Genomic DNA, 22,058 nt, shown 5'->3' on the forward strand with positions numbered 1-22,058 from the left:
AGCACTACTCCTCTTGCAATGACTAAGAATGCCTTCACAGATAAGATTTGTTTTAATGGGTCGAATTTCACTACTTAGTCAAACTTTGTGCAATAAGTGCTCTAATCTCAAGGACTTTGGGACCTCATCGTTGGTACTGACGGATCCTCCATCACGGAAATAAAGAAACACAGCTCCTTTGGCAAAAAAATTCTAAGAAAGATAAGTTTTGCATACATTGCCAGAGGTCGCGGGCCATGTGGATGAGGAGTGTCATACCAAGGCCTAGGGTCTTCCTCCTAGAAAACCACAACAGACTGTTGCGATTGCCTCCACTCTGGCTAGCTAGTCTAGTTGGGCTACGCCTCTTACTTCATTTACCCTAGCGGCTACTGGATATGTGGCCCACGGACAGTCTATCTCCTTCAATACTCTTGAAGGATTGGCTGATTGGTTTACTAGTGACTCACCTATTGCACTTTACACATCCATTCCTAGGACATCCACTGCACTTTGTAGGATCACTTCTCCACCTTGCCGTACGTGATGGTGGCCACACACTTAGCCTTTCTCTTTTTAGACTTTTGCTACATACTTACATACTCATTGCATTGCACTTAGCTTTGCTTTCTTTTATCTTATTTTTAGTTTGTTTTTTGGAGCATTGCACTACTCACATGTGTGCTTGTAGATTTTGATCTCTTTTGCAGGATTTTGTATTTTAGTATAGAGCTAACATACAGGCTTGCACCAATCCTTTCTGAGATGGAGATAGAAGATGCACACCATTTCTTTCAAGGTTTCATCTACTTGGAGTTTTGCTCTTCTACTAGCATGGAGGCTTCCCCTAGATCATGCAGCATCTCTCTTGATGCTATCATGGTGGTAACTTGTATCCTTGATTTTCCAGTAGGGATGCTTCATCATTTTCATTCACATGGTTCTTGGCACCACATGAAGACCGATACATCCTCAGGCTTCTCTTTCTTCTTCGGCATCGACATCTAGGTTAAGAGGGGGTTTCTATCCTTCTTGGTTTTCTATAGGTTTCGGCACTTGTCTTCGATATTGGCCTTTCCTTTCCCTGTTGTATGAAACTAGCCTTTCTCCTCGATATAGGTTAAGAGGGTGGTAAATAACCTGATTAAGCACTATTTAAAGCAATTAACAAATTCACAAAACCGAAATGCACACTTTACCATATCATCTTGGACATTGGACACCTTGTTGGCTCCAAAACTGGCACCCCTTTCGGTATTTATTTAACTTAATTGAAGAAGTTGATATACAATGGTATTCTCGCAATCCCTTTCGGTATTCCAACTTTCCTTGCTGTCCAAAATGACCAACAAGTCTTCAGTTTGATTTGCCCCTTGATTCGGGCAGTTAATTGGTCTTCATTCACTCTGATAGAGATGGAAAATGCCCCAAATTCATGGATTTGCTGGTCCCTCCACTTGAATTTGACTAAAAACAGTTGAATCCAAGTCTTGGAGCTTTTAATTTTTGGCACGCTTTCCGAGGTTGCTGCTAAATCCTAATTTCTGCTGTTGTAGATTAGGGTTTACAGTAGAGAAATCTGAAATTTCTCAGTCTTTGGTAATCTCAATATTGTTATCTTTGGAGCAAGGTTGTAGAGAGGTTGGGAGATGAGAGAGAATGCTGAGGAGAGAGAAAATTCAGACTTTCTTTAAGAAGAACTAAAGAAACTCTGTCATTTACTGCTGTTGCATTGTCTCAATAGCTTGTAGATGCAAATAATTGAAGAAAATTAGTCATTTATTGCTATTGCCTTGTCAAAACAGTTTGTAGATACTGTCACTTGCTATTGATTGGCCTTCTCCTGCCCTTGGCTGCCTCAGAAGGTCCTCCAATGGCTGCTAATCAAACCAACAACATCTCCTTTCTCTCTCTCGCAGGCTAAATCCATTCAAATGCCTCTCTCCAGTCTCTAAAGACGTTTTTCAGTCTTGCATGGGCATTTTTGACAAGTGGCAGCCTTTTCAAACGGTTTTTCCAGCATTATCCATAATTAAATATTAATTTTCAGTCTTCAAATATTGAAAATTAATCTAATAATTATTTCGGTACCTTTAGAAATAATCTGACTAGCCAATCATTAAATTGGCTAGGCAACTTCCCTTTTCGAGTGTCTTTGTGCCATCTTTGACCATCAAATTGGTATTAGGTACCATTAAATGCCACTTCTTTAGTGTCGGCAACTAACATTTATGGCCAAATGAATTACCAACAATTAGCACCAGACACCAGCAAGTATGTGTGCGGTATAACTTACAACTTTTTTTGCCTTTTAACATCTTGTGATTTCCTTGGGTTCCAAGCTTGTAAATTTACTCTAACCCCAGTTATACCTCACATGTGCAACATTTACTTAACCATGTGATTAAAAATTAATCCACATGTTAAGTAAGGTAAAAAAAAAACATGTCCTCATGACATGTATCTTTCCCTATATAGGCATTGCATGATTTCATCATCTTTGTACTAGGGCACTTGGACGAATGAACAATTTTTCCATGAGGAACACTGTTCAAGTGACATCTACTATATGAGCATTCTTCAGCATGTAGCATACTATTTATCCCATTGTGAAGAGCACCACTGGACAGATTCTAAATTGTTTCCACCGACGTATCACACCACCATTCTTCTTTATACGATGCTTCATCATCTTTTCCTCATCATTGACATCCTTGAGTGGTTAGGTAAGCTTGTACTATTTTGTGATGTGTCGGATGTACTATCCCTACTCCCATCTTTTGGATCATTGTTACTTAATCGGCCGCTATCCCCTAAGATTCTCTTTGCAAAAAAAAAAAAAGTTCGATGTGGTTCCATCCGCCTTTGTAGGGCTTGGTAGGCTAGTGGACAGTCGATAAGCACCCTTTATTCGATGCCTTGTCCTCTCTAGGGTGACTACTTGGACTTCTTTAGTGAGATAACCATCCCCTCTATAGTCTTAGTAAGCCATTGGGCAATTGACATGCACCCTTTGTTTGATGCCCTGGCTGCTTTGGGGTGGGATGCCTTGGAATAAACATTGTAGGCCTTTCCTTTAGGCTCAGTTTTATGCCTAAGAGGGGGTGTTGAGCTAAAACACACTTTACAACTGATTAGCACTTTTAAATAGTTCCAAAATACACTTAATTAATGAAAAATAAAAATTTGGTGCGTGGTTCGAGAGAGTTTCAATGGTCCCCCAAAAGCCTAATTTTTTGGGGCATCCTTTAACATCTATAAATAGACAGGTTGCCCACCATTCAACTTTATCCTTTTGTACAAGTTCCTCACTCTATCATGCAGATTTCAGCCATCAGCCATTAGCCATCTATCATGTGTTATCCAAGCATCACCGATTGTAGCCCATCACTATCCAGCCCTAGGCAGCCTATTTTCAGCCATTGCCTTGTTATTTGGAGGTCTCCATCTGTTGCCTCATCATAGCACTTGATCAACGTGTATTTTCAGCATCTAGTGCTAGGTGATAGGCTGCTGCCATCTCTCCCACTAGGGTTTGCTGCAATACCTACGTTTTTGCTATAATAGGATGTATACAGTTTAACTATTTGTAAGAAATACCTTGAAGCAAAGCACATCCCAAAACTTATTGTTACAATCCTCTAGGTTGGCAAACATCCACCTCAAAGGCAATGATGGGCCAAATAAAAGAGAAAATTTGCTTAAAGTTTACCCAAGAATTCAGAGCTATATCTTGATGTATTGAATTAGACTACCATTGTAAAACCTTACTCTTAAGGAAAGATGGTGTGTCACGTACTTTTGAAGGTTTTGTGAAGTTCATGCAAAATACAAAGTAGTCCTGTAAGGGACTTGCATATTTAAAAAATTTATGTAACAAGGGGAAGTCTATTACAAAGGTTGAATGGATAACCAGTCAGGAGGTGTGTAATGCCACACCATATGCATCTGGAGAAGGAAGAATGTGCCAGAATCCTATGTCCTAAGAAAATCATCTCTCCTCCTCCTCATAGTCTCCAAACTTCCTTGTAGTCTCTCCCATCTTCCATGGAGAGTATGCATAATCTTTGTTCAGATCCCCGAGAGAGTCTTTGCAGTAGATCTGCCCAAAAAATCAATAGCCTGGCTACATCTGGCTGTCCATATGTACCAAGCTATAATCCTAGCTATGAGCTCCCATCTATGACAATGTCCTCAAGTTCACACTGTGTGAGAAATCTGGCATGATACTCCTGCTCACAAGCTGACTTGAAAGAAGATAGGCATGACTGCCTTGTACATCCTCATATCCACAAGTTGGACCTCTATCTGTGACCCAAGCTACCACTCCCCACATAACAACCCATAGAGTTTGCAATGCCATGAAACACCATCCTTTGCACCACAAACAGTTTCAAACTTCAATGATAACTCTCCACCTTCTTTTTAACTCTTTGAGCTTACCCTTAGATGGTAGATTATCATAAGAAAGAGGCTTTAAGAAATTATTAGTTATGTGCCTAAAGAACCCATGTTTGGATCAAGAATTTCAGATCCATTTGTTGACATTCCATGCATCCCACTTTAAGAAATTATTAGCGATTGCCTAAGGAACCCATATTTTGATTAAGAATTTCAGATCCATTCATTGGCATTCCATGCTTCCCACTATCCCCTAAGTCCCAAACATCACTCTATGCATTCTCAACTGATGTCTCCAAACATGCTTGCTTGCATCTCTCTCTGCATCTCGAACAAGTCTACTAGCACATCCAAAACACTAAACACATAGGAGTCTCAAATACATCATCATCATCTCTAGGGCTGGCTTATACAGACTATGCTACATTATCTTGTCTCTTCTTGCTCAGAAGCAAGTGTTGCTTCTCACTTTTATCCATGGATGACATTTGTGGTGAATCAAGATAATCTACCTTCTCATCACTTTTCGATATGGTATTTTTTTGGTCTACACCCAAACAATGCTCACCTCCTTGATAAAGTTGATGCTTTCTTGGCAATGAAACCAATGAAACTGACCTTTGATAATTAAAGGTAGTAGAACTTAACACCATTGTTCAAATTACTTTGAATCAGAAAGTGCAGTGTAAGTTGAGCTAGATTGCTCCTGCATAAGTGCTCAGGTCACAAAACACCAATAACAAATTGGCCCAAAACCTTTGTGCCCCTTGCATCATTTTAACCTGTTAAAAAACATCAAAGATATTAGATAACTTCAAATACCAGCAATGTGATCTACACCCTACATGAGGAACCCTCAGTCTCTACACAATAGCCTCAAATGCGAGCTTAGATGTGCAACCAGCACTATGTGTCAGTTTAGCTAGCAAGCAACATCGGTGCCTGAGCCCAGAACTGCACAAACAGCCAATACAACTCCCATAGTTAGTCTCTTCGCATGCCAAGAGCATTCCGATTTTCTGCTGGATTAGCTAAAAATGGAAATCAGAACAGAACATGCAGCTTTAACTTTTTAAAACTTTTTACAAATTAAATTTTAACTTTCAAAATTGTCAAAAATTAGAAAGTCACTCTGTGATCAGGAAAATCAGTAGTATCTTGATAACAAGTTGATTTCATTGCTACAGGCTCAAACTGTTTGTACCCATTTTCATACTAGGAGCTTTTGTCCTTGCACCTATCAATGGTACTGGTCAGAGTCTAGAGGATGAACGAAAACTTTTGTTTAGTGATATTGATAAGCTGTCAATTAGCAATGTGGCTGATGGGTCCCAGAGGTAAGGCCTGCAGAAGCAATTTTCCATTTGCTACATTTAAATGTCATCTTTGTAGCTCACAGCCAAGCCCAGGTTCATGCCTTCTAACATTTTCATAACCTGAGTGAAGATTATGGGCGCATGTCACTTTGGCATATGTATTCACTGCATGGATATGTGGAACACTTTACAAGGAGTATAAAAAAGTGATGCTAATGCGTGTGCGATACCATGATGCACAGAAGAGAAGGCCAGACCACTTTACTGTATGTTGAACCTTATCATGGCTGATCTTAATTTTAGTTTTATCAGACGTTTATCCTATGAAACTCAGACACATAGAGCATAGTTCTAAAATTGGCATTTGTTGCTGTGCAGGTTTTAGTGAAGAACATACCAGCAGACCCTGATGAATCGTTTAGCCTTCATGTAGAACGTTTTTTCCGTGTAAACCACCCTGATTACTACCTTACACATCAGGTCTTGTTGTCTAAGCTTTTTTTTGTATACTTTCATTGCTTTGCCTGCATTACTTTATGTATTCTTGGCTGTAAAAGAGTGAATGACACTGCACAGTGTTATGCCTGAGATCAGTCAGGAAATAACTGTTTGTTTAACTGCAACTATGGGAACAGAATTTGGTGACCTATTACAGTTTTGACTAGCTTGCTGTAGACTAACATGGAAGCATACTCGGATATAGTGCTGATGGTGCCCTTTTGTGGACTGCTGTAATGATTTAGCAGCATTTCCTGCCATAAAGGCATTGACAATCTTCCATTTCCTAGCAGAGTGCTGAACCTATCCACGTGGAATCAGGGAGATGGATATGTGATATGGTTTATACTGAAATGAAGCATATGCCAATGCCTTTCCTTTTGAGAAGTCGATCCTCATAGGCATCTACTAGATATTTCATTAGGTCAGAGCTAGATATCTCTGTAATCAAAATTTCAGCAGCCATTATTCAAGCCTGGAAAGCAGTGAAGACAGTCTCTTCTCTTCTACAATCTTCCCTCACAACCTTAGCTTGTACACTACTTCACTAGAATGTATGTCAGTCTTTGACAGCCGTGTGTATGCTGCTCTGCGTCCCCTCAAGATTTAGGATCAAAGTTTAGGGCTAAGCTCCATTGCTGAGCTTCCAGCCTCTGTTTCTGCTGTACAAGTTGACAAGCAATCATTCTCTTCTTCCAATATCAAGTTTTTGTCCTTGGCATTTTCACGTTTTCCAAGGTTACTTGGTGATGACAACAATCGTTTATAGTTGCCTTTACCATTAACCTCTTCTTGGCAAACAATCTTGCAAGTCCCTTTTCACACCAATTGGGCTAACTTGCAAGCTAAAAGACAACACTTGGGAATCTCCAAGCACTACCTAGGAATCTCTGACAAGTGCCATCTCGTGGTGTCTACACTTGGAAATCACCAACTGCCAGCCTGCCATGGCCACTGACCACAAGAAGAATACTACCTTCTTCAGCCACAAATGGCATGAAGGATTAAGATGATGATGGCCTTAGTAGCCATGTGAAGAGAAGGCTAGAAGGGTTTCAGGCTTCAGCATTGCCATTTTCATGCTGGGAAGCTAAAGTAGAATGATAGCCTCATGAAGGCTTGGATCTACAATATGCCTTTGGGAAGGCACAATGGACATGTGGGTGTCACAAAGGCCACCATTGCTATGTAAAAGGGCTTAGGTAGAAGCTATGGTTGCAGTTAGATGAAGAAAACATGAGTGTTGCGCTACTAGACATCATGTAGTGTGAGGTATGTTATGAAGGGCTACATTTCTCTACTTGTAGAAGATCCATGTATGAAATAGCTGTGAAGGGCTATGCTGCTCCATCAGTACAAGGTCAGTGTGTGAAGGAGGAGGTATTTGTGTGATGGCCGAGAGCTTAAGACCTAAGAGATGTAGGAAAGCTAGAAGGCAAGATTTGCTTTCAAAAGGCTCACTCGAAAGCCATAGATATGCTCTACTTCACGTATCTCTTGCTTTTGGAAGGGGCTCACTCATTATCATTCCAGATCAAGATACATATATTGGCAGAAGCTATGTAAGAGAAGCACACATGGAGACCTCTTAGACCAACAAGGTTGGCCAACACCACTCCATTTGGTTCCCAATCCAGCTCATTCAAGGCCCTGTCCGCCATAAATTCCACTCATGAAGCTCTTGCTAGGCAACATGATAGTCCAGTATCTAGGTCTACCCTCTCAGTCATACTATCCCAAAGCAATGTTTGTTGGGTTTGACTCACGCCTACTCTCATAGAGGAGTGTTGGTGATCCTCGATAGGACACTGGGACACTTTTTACTCTTCTTATGAGAGGTTTGTCCCCCCACTTATATTCTTCTTTATCTTATGTGCTTATGTTACATAGTTCGGGCACTTATCGTGTTTTACGCCTTTCGGGTGTGAACGTACATTAACAACCCTAAGGTTTAAGGGTTATATTTTGTACTTGCACATTACTCTTTGATTATTGCATTGGGAGTCGTGTCTTCACTCTCACACTCTCTTCACTATCAATTGTGTACTCTCAGCTGAGCTTTGATCTGTTCCATCTCTCACATTTGGCATCAGAGCGCAGATTCAGCTCAGTCTCTTGCATTTCTCAGCCTTGTACCAGCAGCACTCGAATTGCAGACCTTTTGCCCAGCTCCAACTCCAGCTTGGTCAGCTGCTGCCTTAGCCTGCAGGATAGCTCCCAGCTGCCTGTGTAATTGTCTGCAGTGCCACTACCAATGCCAGCAGCTAGCGCGCTGCCACCGCCACCAGCCTGGTCCGCTTGCCAGCTCAGCTGAGTGCCACCTGTCTCAGCTCCGCCCCTCCAGCATCTTGCTACCATGCTAGTTGGCTCAAAGCCAGCACTAGAGGCAAAAGGAAAAATTTATCCATTTTTAAATTCAAAATTTGAATTTCAGATAGGGGCTTTTGGTCCAGGCAAGCTATGTTTGTTCCTAGACATGCCTAGGACACATTTATTGCAGAAATTTCTTGAATTTCAGGCCAGAAATTTGGGGCTTTTTGGTTCAGTGCAAGCATTGGCAAATGTACATCAGGTTCAGTCTGAAATAGATTGAAATTGTGCATTTTGGACAACAAAATTTTGGGCTTTTGCATTTTTTAATGCTATTGAGCACTATTTGTGCATTGGATAGTGTGTACATTGACACTTTTGATAGTGTGATCACATTTGTTAATTATAGCGTGGTGCTTACTGTAATTTTTGGAAATTCTCAGATTTCTAGGTTGGATTGGTCTAGCTTTAGGTCTTGCTCTTGTGCTCTTTGAAAAGGTACATTTACCATGGGAAATTAGGGACAGAGTGATGTACTCACATATGTATCCAAGGAGGATAGATTGGATGGGAACAACTATTCTCTATGGTTTTTCATAATGAAAAATATGCTGATTGCAAATAGTCTTTGGGATTATGTTAGTGGTGAAGAAGTTCGTCCTTGAGTTGTGGCTCTTGCAACACCTTTTCCAGGAAGACGTGGTCAAAGGCCCTCTCTAGCTCAGCCACTTTCCCAGAGATTAGCAGCACAAAAGGCTTGGGATACACAGGATGCTCAAGCATTGACACTGATTGCATTGGTAGTTCAACGGTCTATAATCCCGCACATATGGTATGAAGCTTATCCATGAGAAGCATGGCTGACACTTGATTAGATGTTTGCTAGAAAAAATGAGGCACGCATCTCTTTCTTGAAGAAGGGGCTTGAGAATGTGAAGATGGATGAAGGTGGTTCCATGTAGGATCGCCTTAACAAAATTCAAGACTTGCGTGAGTAGCCAGATGTACAGTTGATCTCTACTACTATGAATTTATTGCCGCCCTCTTATTTGGCCTTTTATATGGCTCTAAATCTCACCATGATAATTTCTCTGCAGCCACTTACTTTCCTTTAGTTGGTTAGTTTGCTCCTAGAAGAATAGAAAACAAGAAAGAATAGTGGGGTGGATGTAGTAGCCTCTGAACAGGCTTTTATGGCAAGACAAAGAGGCAAGGGCACTTAGTCTAAAAATGCTCCAGAGAGTTCTCAAAGTTTAGGTATTTCACAGAGCAGTAAGAAACAAGGGGGGCATGCAAGCCAAGAGGGGCAAGTGCCACTATTGCAAGAAGCTAGGTCATTACATCACGGAATGTAAGAAGCGCATGGCCAAGGAGAAGAAGTAGGAGTCGAGGATGTTTGCTATTTCTGATGCACCTTCTACCGCTACTGAGTCCTCATATTTTATTGTAGACCGTGACTACTATTTATTCACTTGCAATTATGACTCTTCTTGGGCTGATAGAGTATTTAGCTGTACTGAGGATGCTAGCATTTGATTCTTTGACAATGGTGCTTCTAGGCACATTACATCCTGCAGGGATTTGTTTTCCTCTATTATTGTAGCTCCTGTTGACAAGTCTGCGTAGTGTCTCGACAATGCATCTTACCCTGTTAGAGGTATTGGGGAGATTGTGTTGACAACCATTGATGGCTCTACTCTCCGTTTATAGGATGCATTATATGTGCCAGACATAAAGAAGAATTTGTTGTCCATTTCTTCTTTGGCAAAGTGTGGTATGCAAGTCACATTTGATGGTGACAAATGTATGGTCAAGGATAAAGAATTATTGACTTTGGTTTTGACTGACACATTATGTCATGGACTCTATGAGTTAGATGCTTATTCAGTTGATCAGTTGGTATTAAGCATCTCCTCTTACATTGCTATGTTACACGTAGAGTTATGGCGGCATGCTCGCATTGGGCATGTCAATTATGGCAGTTTGATACTTATGCAACGTACATAAATGCTTGATGGTCTACCTCTCTTGGAGAGACCTCCCAAGTGTGAGAGGAAGAACATATCAAAGCTCAATTGAGAGTATAGTTGACAGTGTAGAGTGTGAGAGCATGACACCCAATGCAATAATCTGAAGTGTAAGGTGCAAGTACAAAATACAATCCTTAAACCTTAGGGTGTGGAGGGATCTGTTCCTTGATAGACCACGTGATGTGGCCTTCTTTGGCTACACTACTAGGCTAGGGAGGAGAATATAGATGAGCAAGATTAGAGCACAACCAACAATCACTCCCCATTGGCACAAAGAGGAAATCTCATATGAGTTCTTATATGACTTTTGGAGGAGGCTACATAATAGCTTTAGGCCTAGAAAGATATCTTTTTTCCTATGGCTAAGTAGGGAAAAGCAACCCCCTCTCAAACCATGGATGTTGACACAAAGGTGGAGGAAGAGGAGGTGCTAACATCAACTAAGATGCCAAGTATCTAATGAAGAATTCAATGGAGTGGAAGCACCTTAGATAGAAGAGCTATGTTAGAAAAGCAGCCACTGTGGTAGTATGAATGGATGCGTGAAGCTCAGCATCAAGAGGGAAAGCTTCATGTCAATCAAAGAAGTAGGTCTCAAGCAAGAGAGACCATGGAGCCACCAAGGAACAACCACCAAATGTGTCTCCAATTTAGTTAGGACAAATGCATACATGCAATAGTCCTTACTTGAAATACAAGCACAATAACTACTAGAAGAGACCAAAATCTACATACTAGTGCTTCATGTTGAGATGCTTTGGTGTTGAGCTAAGAATGCAAAGCTAAGCTAAGAAAGTATGTGCAAAGGAAGAAGAAAGAGAAAAGGAAAACACAAAAGATACTTAGCCTAAGGACAAATAGGCTATGGGCCCAACTCAATTATCCTAAAGATCTACGAGTAGATATATTAGACTCGCCTAAGGATGCACTAGTCTAACTAACCCCAAAGGAACTAGAGATCTAGCCTAGTGTAGAGCCAACATTAGGCATGTCCTTTAGCAAGTCTTTTGCCAAGGGAGAACACGATGAGTAGGTGAAGCCACACGAACCGTTGATGTTGGGTATTTCACTCATGCCTCACTTACGCCTACGCTCATATAGGAGTGTTCGTGATCAGTAGGACACTGGGGCACTTTTTACTCTTGGTAGGAGAGGTTTCTTCCCCCAGACTTATGGTATTATTTCATATGTGCTTATGACACACACTTACGGGCACTTACCGTGTTCAGGTGTGAACACCCCTCTACAACCCTAAGGTTAAGTGAAGACATTGTCTAGGATGCTCCTATCATGGACAAAATCTGTCTAGGTGTCATGAATGATGTTTGGAAGCACGGGGTGGAGTCGACTACCAATCATCTTGGCCAGTGCCTTATAGGCCATTGACAACAAGGTGATCGGTCTCCACTAGGATAGCTCCAACCGGTCTCCCCCTTTGGGGAGGAGACTGACAAGACCTGCCGATAAACTCCTTGGCATCTGTCCTGAGCTGAAAATCTCTTGAAAGGCCAGTAGTAGGGAGTCCTTCATCACCTCCTAGTAGGTAGTGAAGAAGGCTTTAGAAAGACTGTCCTCTCTCGGGCATTTCTACCCATCCTGTGCATAGGCGGCCTCAGCTAGCTCCTTCTCTATGAAGGGATCTAGGAGGGAGTGTCCCATCTCCTCTGTGACAAGGGACGAAATGCAATCCGAGACCTGCTGTCTACAATATTGTACTCTGGCTAAGACTGCCTCCTGCTGAAAAAGCTATCTGTAGAAGTCAATGGCAATCTCCATCACCTCATCTAGGCTAGAGCGAATCCTCCCATACTGATCATGAAGGCTGTGAATCTAATCTCTTGAGGTGCGAGGCTGATGCACCTGAAAAAAATCCTTGACATCGTGTCCCCATTCTGCGCCCAAAAGGCTGTTGAGGTACGGAAGGAGAACTTGGAGCGCTTGTCCTCAAGACCGGCAAGGGCTGCCCGTGCGCGCACCTCTTGCGTGTGGAGAGTGGGATTCCCTGGTGCCTCCTGGAGTAGTCTCTGGGTGCTGCTAGGTCTCACCGGAGTGCTCTCTCCTCCTCCCAACACTGTTCTTTGGCCTGTAGGGCTGCCTCTTGACAGATCTTGCTCGACTCGGCTAAGACCTCTGCAACCTCCTCTGCGATCCGGTCCACCCTGGCCCACTTCTTAGTCCAAAGTTGCTCAATTTGCCTCCTCCCTCTTGTAGATCGAGTCAAGGATCTGACAAGATCGCGTGTCAAGGGCTGAAGTGGGAGCATCAAGTGTGAGGAGAACCAGGCAGTGATCAGACAAAGTGGTGCCAACCAACTGCCCTACTTGGCCTCCTCGAGAGCACCCCCAATCTCCCACATAGAACCTGTCGAGCCGCTCCAAAAGAGCTCCGCCCAGCCGCCTGTATCCCCAAGAGAAGTCCAGGGACCTCTCCCTCGTGTGGCTGGGTTCCGCCACGCATCATGTGCTTCTACTGCGAGGTGGAAGACCTCCCATGCCTCTTGCTGCTCCCCTGCAATACCCTGGTAATCTCTGCCTTTGCCGTGCTGGTCCTCTAAGGCCTACAGGTTGTTGAAGTCTCCTCCAACAATCCAAGAGTCCACCTTTGGAAGTCTTGCTGCAATCTCCATCCAGAACCTGTTGCATGCCCTAACCTTAGTAGAAGCATAAACATTGAGGACTCTAAGGCAGGAGTCCTCTAAATCCAGTTTGATCCATAGGACCCTTTCTGCCACAATTGTCCCGTGGTCTTGCACACAGGCGGTAAGGATCGGGCCAAGAGAGATGCATACGCCTCCGCTCTTGCTGTGGGCACCGATGGAGTACTCCTAGTAGGAGTGTGAGCTACCTGGAAGTATCTTTCCCACCCAATGGACCTAGGAGGGGGTGAGCTTATGCTCTTGAAGAAGTAAGATGTCGATCCGTTCGGCAAGGGCAAGTTGTAGCTCCTACCGAACAATCAATTTCCTGGAATCACGTGCTCCACTGTAGTGTAGGCTGTTCACGTTCTAGGATGCTAGGTGTAGACTCATGGGGAAACTTGTGACTGACCGAACAGGCATCTGTCCGGTGTGGAAGCTGCAAATGAAGAAGAAGAGCCATGGGGCATGCGAATGTGCTTGGCCTTAGGCCTAGCGGGTGAACTCCATTTCCCCATGGTGGCTATCGAGTAGACCATGGGGGTGATAGATGCTCTGGGTAGTATAACCAGGCACCTCCAGAGGGAGTGGAAACTCTCCGCGCTCCGCAACTCTCAAATAGGACTATGGACCGCTGTGGAAAAACTCCTATGGGAGCAATTGCGCATGTCAAGGGAAAGTGTGACAGGCGGCTGGGCCAAATGAGCTAGTGGCTGTGTGGGGAGGGAAGGGTTGGGCTGTTTGTGAGGAGAAGATATGGGCGTGTGAGGCTCGTCACCCCCTGTGGAAGGGGAGGGAATGGGTGGAGGGGGGGACATATGTACTGGGGGAGGATCAGGGGGGCTGGTCGGCGGGGGAGATGGTGGGGAAGAGGAAGAGTGAGGGATGGTGGGGTGATCAAAAGTATGTGGCAGGTGAGAGAGGGGGACGAGTGGCCCTGGAAGGGGGAGATTGTGGGATAGGGTTGGGGGGCAATCCATGACGTGGGGGTGGACCAAGGGTTAGGGGATCTCGGGTGGGGTGGGCTGTGATGCCTCAAGTGGTGGGGGTGGAGGCCTGTGATCCTACTAGGTGGGATGGGTGGGGGGCTGTTGCGGGGTGCTCCGAGGGAGCGCGTCGCCTACTCTCTGTTGTTTCCGTGGCTGTGTCTGAGGGGTTGGTTAAGGCTCCCTTGCCATCTTCCTCTCTATCGTTGCAGGACCCGTGTAAAACCGTCAACATCTACCTACGGGTCTGTTAGCTGAGCCGCCTTGGCTTCGAAACGTGTGCAATCTGTTGCCTGATGCCCAAAGTCATGGCATCGCAGGCACTAACCAGGCTGCCCTGTCACCATAACTTGCTACCTGAAAGAGTATCTGCCTGCCTCAATCTCAAGAAACTTAGGTATGTTCTTTGTATTTTCCACAGCCACCCATACCTTTGGGACTCTTGCGGCTGTCTGCATTCGCAAAGGAGGCAGAAAGAATTGTGCCGAAAAGTCATCCGAAGTCCTTCACTAACTGACGATACTCTACCCCCAGTCCGGGGAATAGAAGGGTGACCGTGTATCGAGGAAACTTGTTGTGGAGCGGGAAGTCCTCCACTGTGAAGCCACTATACTAGGGAACCATATAGATGACCCTCTCCTTCGTGGAGGCATAAGGTGAGCTATCCACTAGCTCACAGACTGCATCTGCGAAGGTGAGTTGGACCATGAAGATCCCCTGACCCATGAGAACTGCCTCTGCAATCTGCACTGTGCCAATGCGTAGCGTGGAGTGAAGCCAATCCTGAAGTTGGGCCTTGGATGGAGAGTGTCCTACGACTTCCAAAGATTGTCCAAAGAGTGTCCTACGACTTGTCCAAAGAGTGTCCTACGACTTGTCCAAAGCTCTGTGGCATGGACGGATAAGAATTGTTCCTCAGAAGGAACTATGCAAAATGTGTTTGACTGGGGGGCACTTGCAGAATGCACTAGCGTTTGACCAAAGGTTTCCATTGTTCGTCACTGTTGAGGATCTACCGAGCTAGCTGCTGTGATACCGAGGGGAATGCTACTGCAGATAGAGGGAGCAACGAGAATAGGAATCACAATTCTTTTACACAACAGGTTGCTAGATTGAGTTAGGCTTGCAAGGTGCGACGCAAGTCACAGGGACTGTTGGACAGTTAAGCGCAAGTCGCAGCCTGTGCAGGCAATTAGATGGCGTAGACAGTCAAGGAAAAAGATAGCAAACCGCACATGCAGTCAGGCGACAATGCAAGCAGTCAGGCGACAGGTCGCGTGGTGTTGTACTTAAAGTTAAGATGAGACCCTTGGTATTCTGCACATCCAGTCTCCAAGCTCACATATGTTCTCTAGCAGAGTCAAAGTAGTGGGGATTAGGCTTTTTTCCAAGATTGAGAGGAGTTATGTGGATGAGTAGCCTGTAGACAGATGACATCTCATTGGCATCATTCATGGCACCACACTCTCAGATCACACCAATGCGGTGGGACCACCTTGCCATAGGACGGATCCTCGGGGGTTCCATCCACCTGCTTCCCTTGATAGCTTTAGGTTTCTACTTACCTAAGAACACATTAGTGGTAACACATTCAAGTAGCTTCCTTAATTAACCTGTTAGTCATATGTTCCTTTATGTAATTTTATGCACTGACATGAAAATAGTTCAGAATTTTTTTTTGAAAAGTGAACTTTATATTAAAATTTCAACTGAGATACAAATCCTGTCCATAGGACGATTCCCGCAATCCCTAAGGACGCGACTTATTATCCTCCAAGTTTCTGCCCTTACACTAGTAACAGGACCTCGAGAATCCATCGCGAGTCACATACACCATTTGAGTAGGACCCGGAGGCAGGGGATTTACAGCTGGAGCTACCCCTGGCACCCAAGCGTCCTCGTATGATCAAACTAATCCACGGAGAGACCTCTTGTGACGGGTTCAGTCCACATTTCCGTCACGGTTATTTAGAACCCCTTGGATAGGGTTGGCGGCCAGTTGGAGGTAGCTTGGCACGCCCTCCAAGAATTTAACTTGATTCATTATACAAGATTCTTATGAGAGCTTTGGTCTAACAATCCTTTCCCAAACAGTGCTCCTAAAATTTACAAGCACAAACAATATTATGGGTGGCTGCTCAAAACACCTGCTAAGGTGGAGTTTCTTTTTGAATGCTTAGCATTCAACCATCGGATTTTTCTTGCCTTAGTGAGATTGGCCATGATGCATTTGCATCAAATCCTTGATGTTATCATCCATATCGCTTGCATGGCAGAGGTATTCTAGGTACAAGTTCTCTTACTCCTAGATGAGTAATCTACGCTTCATCCCTTGATTATCCTTGCAATAGAAATGGCGATTTGCCTTTAGTAGGCACCACCATTTCCATTATTATGCCCACGAAACCCTACCCAATCCTCTAGGTTTGGAAGTCGAATTAAGTCATCCTAGATCACTCTAGGCTTTATTTAGGGTCCCTCCTATTCTCATTATCTTATTCATTTGATTTCCTTGCAGAAATCATTATCAACTACCTCATGTACAATAAGAATAACTCTTTCGTAGTTTGGATGACCACCACTATCATGGGGTTTTATTTTTCCACGATAGCAAACCCTAGTTTGCTATGAATAGTCACATGTTTGTGGGAAATTATACTCTCGCCAACGAGTGTGGGAAGAGAAATCAGTGGTCTTAGGATCGGTCCTTAGATAGTGTTTCCATCGTCTTGATAGTTGGGTCATAACTATTGCTCCAAGGTTTACCTATTGATCGGGGATCCTTGGGATAACCTAGCTAAGTTGACCTTCTTACTTGGAAAATTTTAAATAATCTAATTATCCGCGTCATTATCTCAAGTAGATCAGAGCTTGTATGTCTTTGAAATATTCATTATTGTAGATACATTTTTTTAATGCTTCAGTGAACGCAAGTAATCTAATTCATACACATTGCAATCATGGAATGTAAACGCAATTTTGTGAAAAAAGAAAAAGAATACTTTTATCTTCTTCAATTCTTTCCTCTCTGCAAAAGTGAAGCAAACATTGAATACGCTACTTATGCAAGCTAAGAAAAACTTAACTCTTTGCACATGCAGTGAAGCAAGAATTTAATGCTTTTCATGGATGCATTTATTTCTTGCAGAAATGGATGCAAATATTTCTTTATTAACTAAGATGCTTAGGATCCTGCCTTGCAATCATAAGACGCAACTTCCTAGATGCAAGTCTTCTTCATGATATTTTTTATGTAAAAGGTCAATCCCCGACAGTCCGTATCATTTTTCTACACACTTGAGTGCAAACATCTATCAATTCCTTTTATCTCTCGTGCATGCCAATGCTAGTGCATAAAATTTAATGCTCCATGAACAAAAAAAAAAACAATATAAAATCCCTAATTTCTGTGTGCATTGATGCGAAGTCTATTATGCAAATTGTTACATTCTATAACATGTCTTTAGTGCAATAAAATCCATAATTTTTGCTAAGGTAAATACAAATACAATTTCTAGCATGATTTTTAATGCGACATAATTGGTGACTTGCTATCGTGAATTTTAGCATAAATAATTTTTTTCTACTTAATGTAATCGATCTACATTTATTGGTTCTTTAATATGATTTCTACTAGTGTAAAATTTATTGAATGCACCTGGTTACTAAGTATTGCAGTTCCTTGACCTATAGCTCCATCGTTTGACGCGGGGTTAGCATTCGCTTGAACCTTCCTTCGCTTTGGAGCCATTGTTTAGCTCCGGCCTTCTTCAATAGATGTGCGCACGGACTATTATGGAAGCTTGCTCCTTACGAGAGACAGTGTATAGGAACCCCTTCTCTCTCTCTCTCTCTCTCTCTCTCTCTCTCTCTCTCTCTCTCTCTTTCACTCTCACTGCTCAGCTTGACGGGGGGGAAGAGAAGGGTATCCCTCATTCCAGAGGGGGGGAGGGGCATTTTTATAGAGAGAAGGAAGAGTGGTAATGGAGGCAATCGTGGCATTCTCCCCACCCTCCACCTAGGCGGTCCAAAATGGCCGCCGCCATGCAGGCCGCTATGAGTTGGGGGAGGGGAAGGGAGGTGGCACACGTGTGCCCCTTCTCCTCATCGTCTCCATCGTCATCTTCTACTTCCCCTCCCTCCCACCAATTGACGGCATCAACAAGAGGGGAGTTAAAAAATTTTGAAATAATTTTAATTATTAGGAGGGGATCCTATGGGACACGAAAAGAGGGGAGGGTGTTATTACATCCTTCCCCCCTTAAGGGATTGAGATGTCCTCATCTCGAAAGGAATTGGGGGTATTGTTGGTTGAGAGTACTCTCATCAATCTATGTGGCATCTTCTTTTGGATAGTCCTTTCAGTGGATGAGGTACTCTCTGAGAGTTCTACTCCTCAATCGCTTCTTCCAAATGTCAGGATTCTGTCAGGTCAAAGCTCAAGGACTCCTTGGCATTACAACTTGTTAATCATTGAGTAAATGGCTAGGATTGGATACGTATTTCTTTATTAGGTAAGATGAAATACATTGTGAACCTTTACATTCTCCGGGAGTTGGAGTTTATAGGCATTGGGCCCTAGGCACTTGAGGATCTTGTAGGGTCCGCAATACCTTGGACTTAGCTTTTTAAACTCTCCCAATGATAAGAAACTCTTCTTGGGTCGTACACGTATAAAAACCATGTCTCCTTCTTTGAAGAGCCGCTTTTGTTTATTCAGATCTACATAGGCTTTTTGCCTATCCTTGGCGGCTCTAATGTCTTGTCTGATGGCGTTGACCTGCTCATACATTTCCTCTAGTATTTTCTTAGAAGCCTCTATCCTTAAGGTAGGATCTGAAAAATTCAATGGAATAGGGCAGTCATGCCTATATAATACTTGAAAAGGTGTCATTTGAATACTTTGCTGGTAAGAAGCATTAAAGACAAACTCTACCAATGGTAGATATTGGATCCATTTCTTGGGTTCGCGACAACAATATGCTCTAAGAATATCTTCAATGACTTGGTTGACTCTCTCTGTTTGGCCATCAGTTTGAGGGTGATAGGCTGTACTGAAACAAAGTTGAGTCCCAATGGCCTCAAATATCCCTCTCCAGAAGTGAGATGTGAAGAGGGAGTCGCGGTCACTAATGATCCTTCCAGACAACCCATGGAGTCTGAATACCTCCTTAATGAATAATTTGGCAATATCTGAAGCTTTATAGTTTGTCTTGACTGGAATGAGATGTGTAACCTTGTTGAGTATATCTACCATAACCATAATTGAATTGTGTCCTCTTTGAATTGAAGGTAACCCAACAACAAAGTCCATGCTAATAAATTCCCACTTCATTTGAGGAATGTCAAGAGGTTATAGTTTCCCAAGCATCTTGACATGCTTTGCCTTAATGCGCTAGCAAGACAAACATTCCGTGACATATTTGAGTACATCTCCCTTAATCTTTCCCAATGGTAGCTCTTCCTGACCGTATTAAGGGTCTTAACATATCCGGGATGGCCTAAAAAGGGGGAGTCATGTGTTTCCCAAAGTATTCTCTGTTTAAGTTTCTTGCTTGAGGGAATGCACAATCTTGTCTTAAAATAGACAAGTCCCCCATTGACAGAGAATTCTTGATACTTGATCTTAAGTCAGGGATTTTGTTCCTTTTCCAAAATCTCCTTTATCATCTTTAGATATTCTGGGTCATGGCTAGCTTCCTCCTTAGCTAATTCAAGGATAGGGTTACTAGGCATTGACACCATAGTTGCTAATGATTTCGCCATTGAAGGTTCCTCCATAATAAGAGAATTGAGGAATGCCTTGGGATTTAAGGCATCAGTGACCACATTCTCTTTACCAAGTCTATACCTGATCTCAAAGTCATATTCTTGCAGAACCTCAATCCAACGATGTTGCCTCATATTGAGATCAGCCTGAGTGAAGATCCATTTGAGACTCTTGTGGTCCGTGACCAAAGAGAACTTGTTGCCAAGCAAATAGTGTCGGCAAAGTTTGAGAGCATGAATAACTGCTAGTAACTCCAGGTCATGAGTAGCATAATTCTTCTCATGGGTTTTTAGCTTCCTCGAAGAATATGCTATAGGATGACCTTCTTGCATTAGTACACAGCCCAGTGCAAGTGAGCTAGCATCCGTGACAACTTCGAATTCCTTGCTCAAGTCAGGGAGTTTCAGAATTGGTGTTGTCATTAAGCTATGCTTAAGTTGATCAAAACTTGATTGTTTGCTGGGCGTCCACACTATGGCAACCTGCTTTTTTAGTAGATTTGTGAGGGGTGCTGCAATTAAAGCATAGTCCTTAATGAAGATCTTGTACTATCTTGTTAGGCCAAGAAAACTACGCACTTCTTTGATGACACCTTGGTTTATTCCAAGGAAAAGGAGGATCATGAACCCCAAGTTCGCATCGTCCTTGAGACCATGAGGACACACAAGCTCTATGCTAAGAAGAAAAAGTGTGCCTTCCTCAAGAGACAGATCGAATACCTTGGGTTTATTGTGTCAGAAGAAGGAATCTCTGTAGACCCTACAAAGGTTAAGGATGTCCGAGAGTGGCCTCCACCAACCACTATCAAAGAAACTTTAGCATGTAAACCACACTTCTCAGCTCTCTCATCCCACCACTATCTTCTCCACATTTTGATCTACTCGCATCTTCATTTCAAAATCTTGGATTTCATTCCACATCCGCTCAAAGCACACTAGGGGTTGGATATTCCATCTCATCTCCTAGCACCTTCTCATTCAACATCCCACCATCTACCTACCCTCCATTCACTCCACCTCTTAATGCATCATTAGGGAGAATGCCACCCTTTAACATTGCACTTTCCATCTATCCCCACTTTACCACATCCTTTCACTCTGGGATGGCTATGATAGGTATTCCTCTCACTACCATCAAACATTCACAAATCTCTTGCACAACCTTTTAAACACAAGGATATCTATTTTTTGCTTATGGATTGTCATTACACATCCCTTGGGTCACTCCTATGCAGGGATTTCCATCCTCTACTTCTCGTGTCCCTATTCCTCCACCTTGGGCTCCATAGGGGGTTACCATATCCATATCTAGTCCGCCCTTGCCCACATTTGGATCTGCTATGCACACTTATCGTATGTATGGTGGGCATTTTGGGATTCCTTTCCAAGTGAACTCCCCTCCCCCACCCTATCCCCCCTATTCACCCTATCCCCATTACACATCTCCATCTCCTAGCAATACCACTCGTGTTGCAATGACCAAGAGTGCCTTCACGAATAAGACATGTTTTAACGGCTCCAATTTCATGACTTGGTCGAACTTCATGCAATAAGTGCTTGAATCTCAAAGACTTTGGATTCTCATGATTGGTACCCTAGACCCTCAATTAGCTCACCTTGATCACATCCATTAATAGAGAGCTTACAATGCCATAGCCAATATTGAGTTAATGCAGGGTTTGCTTCTCGAATTCCACTCTTCGTTACAACATTTTTCCCTTGCATCTGAGTATTGGAGTCATCTCATTGACCGCTATGTGGCACAAGATTGCACTGGACATGTCGATCTTGATTTTGAGCTCCAGGATTTTTCCATCAAGGAAGGGGATGATCTAAAAGTCAAGTTGGCCGAATATTGGCGTTTACTAGCTGAGTTTGCCACTATTGGCTCCCTGAAGTTAGATGATGATCAGGTCGCATTATTCTTGAACAAGTTTTCAGACAAATACTTCCATTTTATCTAGCATATTATCTCCTTACCTAGATTGTTGACTTTCTATGAGTTTGAGTGTCAATTCTTGCATTACGTGAGGCTACACGATCAAGTCCACAAGAAGTTCTTCATACACATCCATTCAGAGGGGCGAGGGTTGGTTGCCTCTTTTTCGGGAGGGAAAACTACCAATGGCAAGCA

The 22,058-nt window shown here is 43.1% G+C and overlaps 1 protein-coding gene across 1 annotated transcript in view; it reads left to right on the top strand.

The window, feature by feature from the left end:
• Positions 1 to 22,058, top strand: part of LOC148039742 (hyperosmolality-gated Ca2+ permeable channel 1.5-like) — a 78,083-nt gene that overhangs the window by 25,525 nt on the left and 30,500 nt on the right. The window contains exons 2-4 of the mRNA XM_087693585.1: positions 5,568 to 5,717; positions 5,827 to 5,962; positions 6,075 to 6,176. Of these exons, the coding sequence (XP_087549711.1) occupies positions 5,568 to 5,717; positions 5,827 to 5,962; positions 6,075 to 6,176 (388 nt within the window). The remainder of the gene's footprint in view (positions 1 to 5,567; positions 5,718 to 5,826; positions 5,963 to 6,074; positions 6,177 to 22,058) is intronic.

The sequence above is a fragment of the Lygodium microphyllum genome, chromosome 2 (genome assembly GCF_053477565.2).
Source record: "Lygodium microphyllum isolate KBCC chromosome 2, Lygodium_microphyllum_v1.1.10, whole genome shotgun sequence".
Classification (NCBI taxonomy): domain Eukaryota; kingdom Viridiplantae; phylum Streptophyta; class Polypodiopsida; order Schizaeales; family Lygodiaceae; genus Lygodium; species Lygodium microphyllum.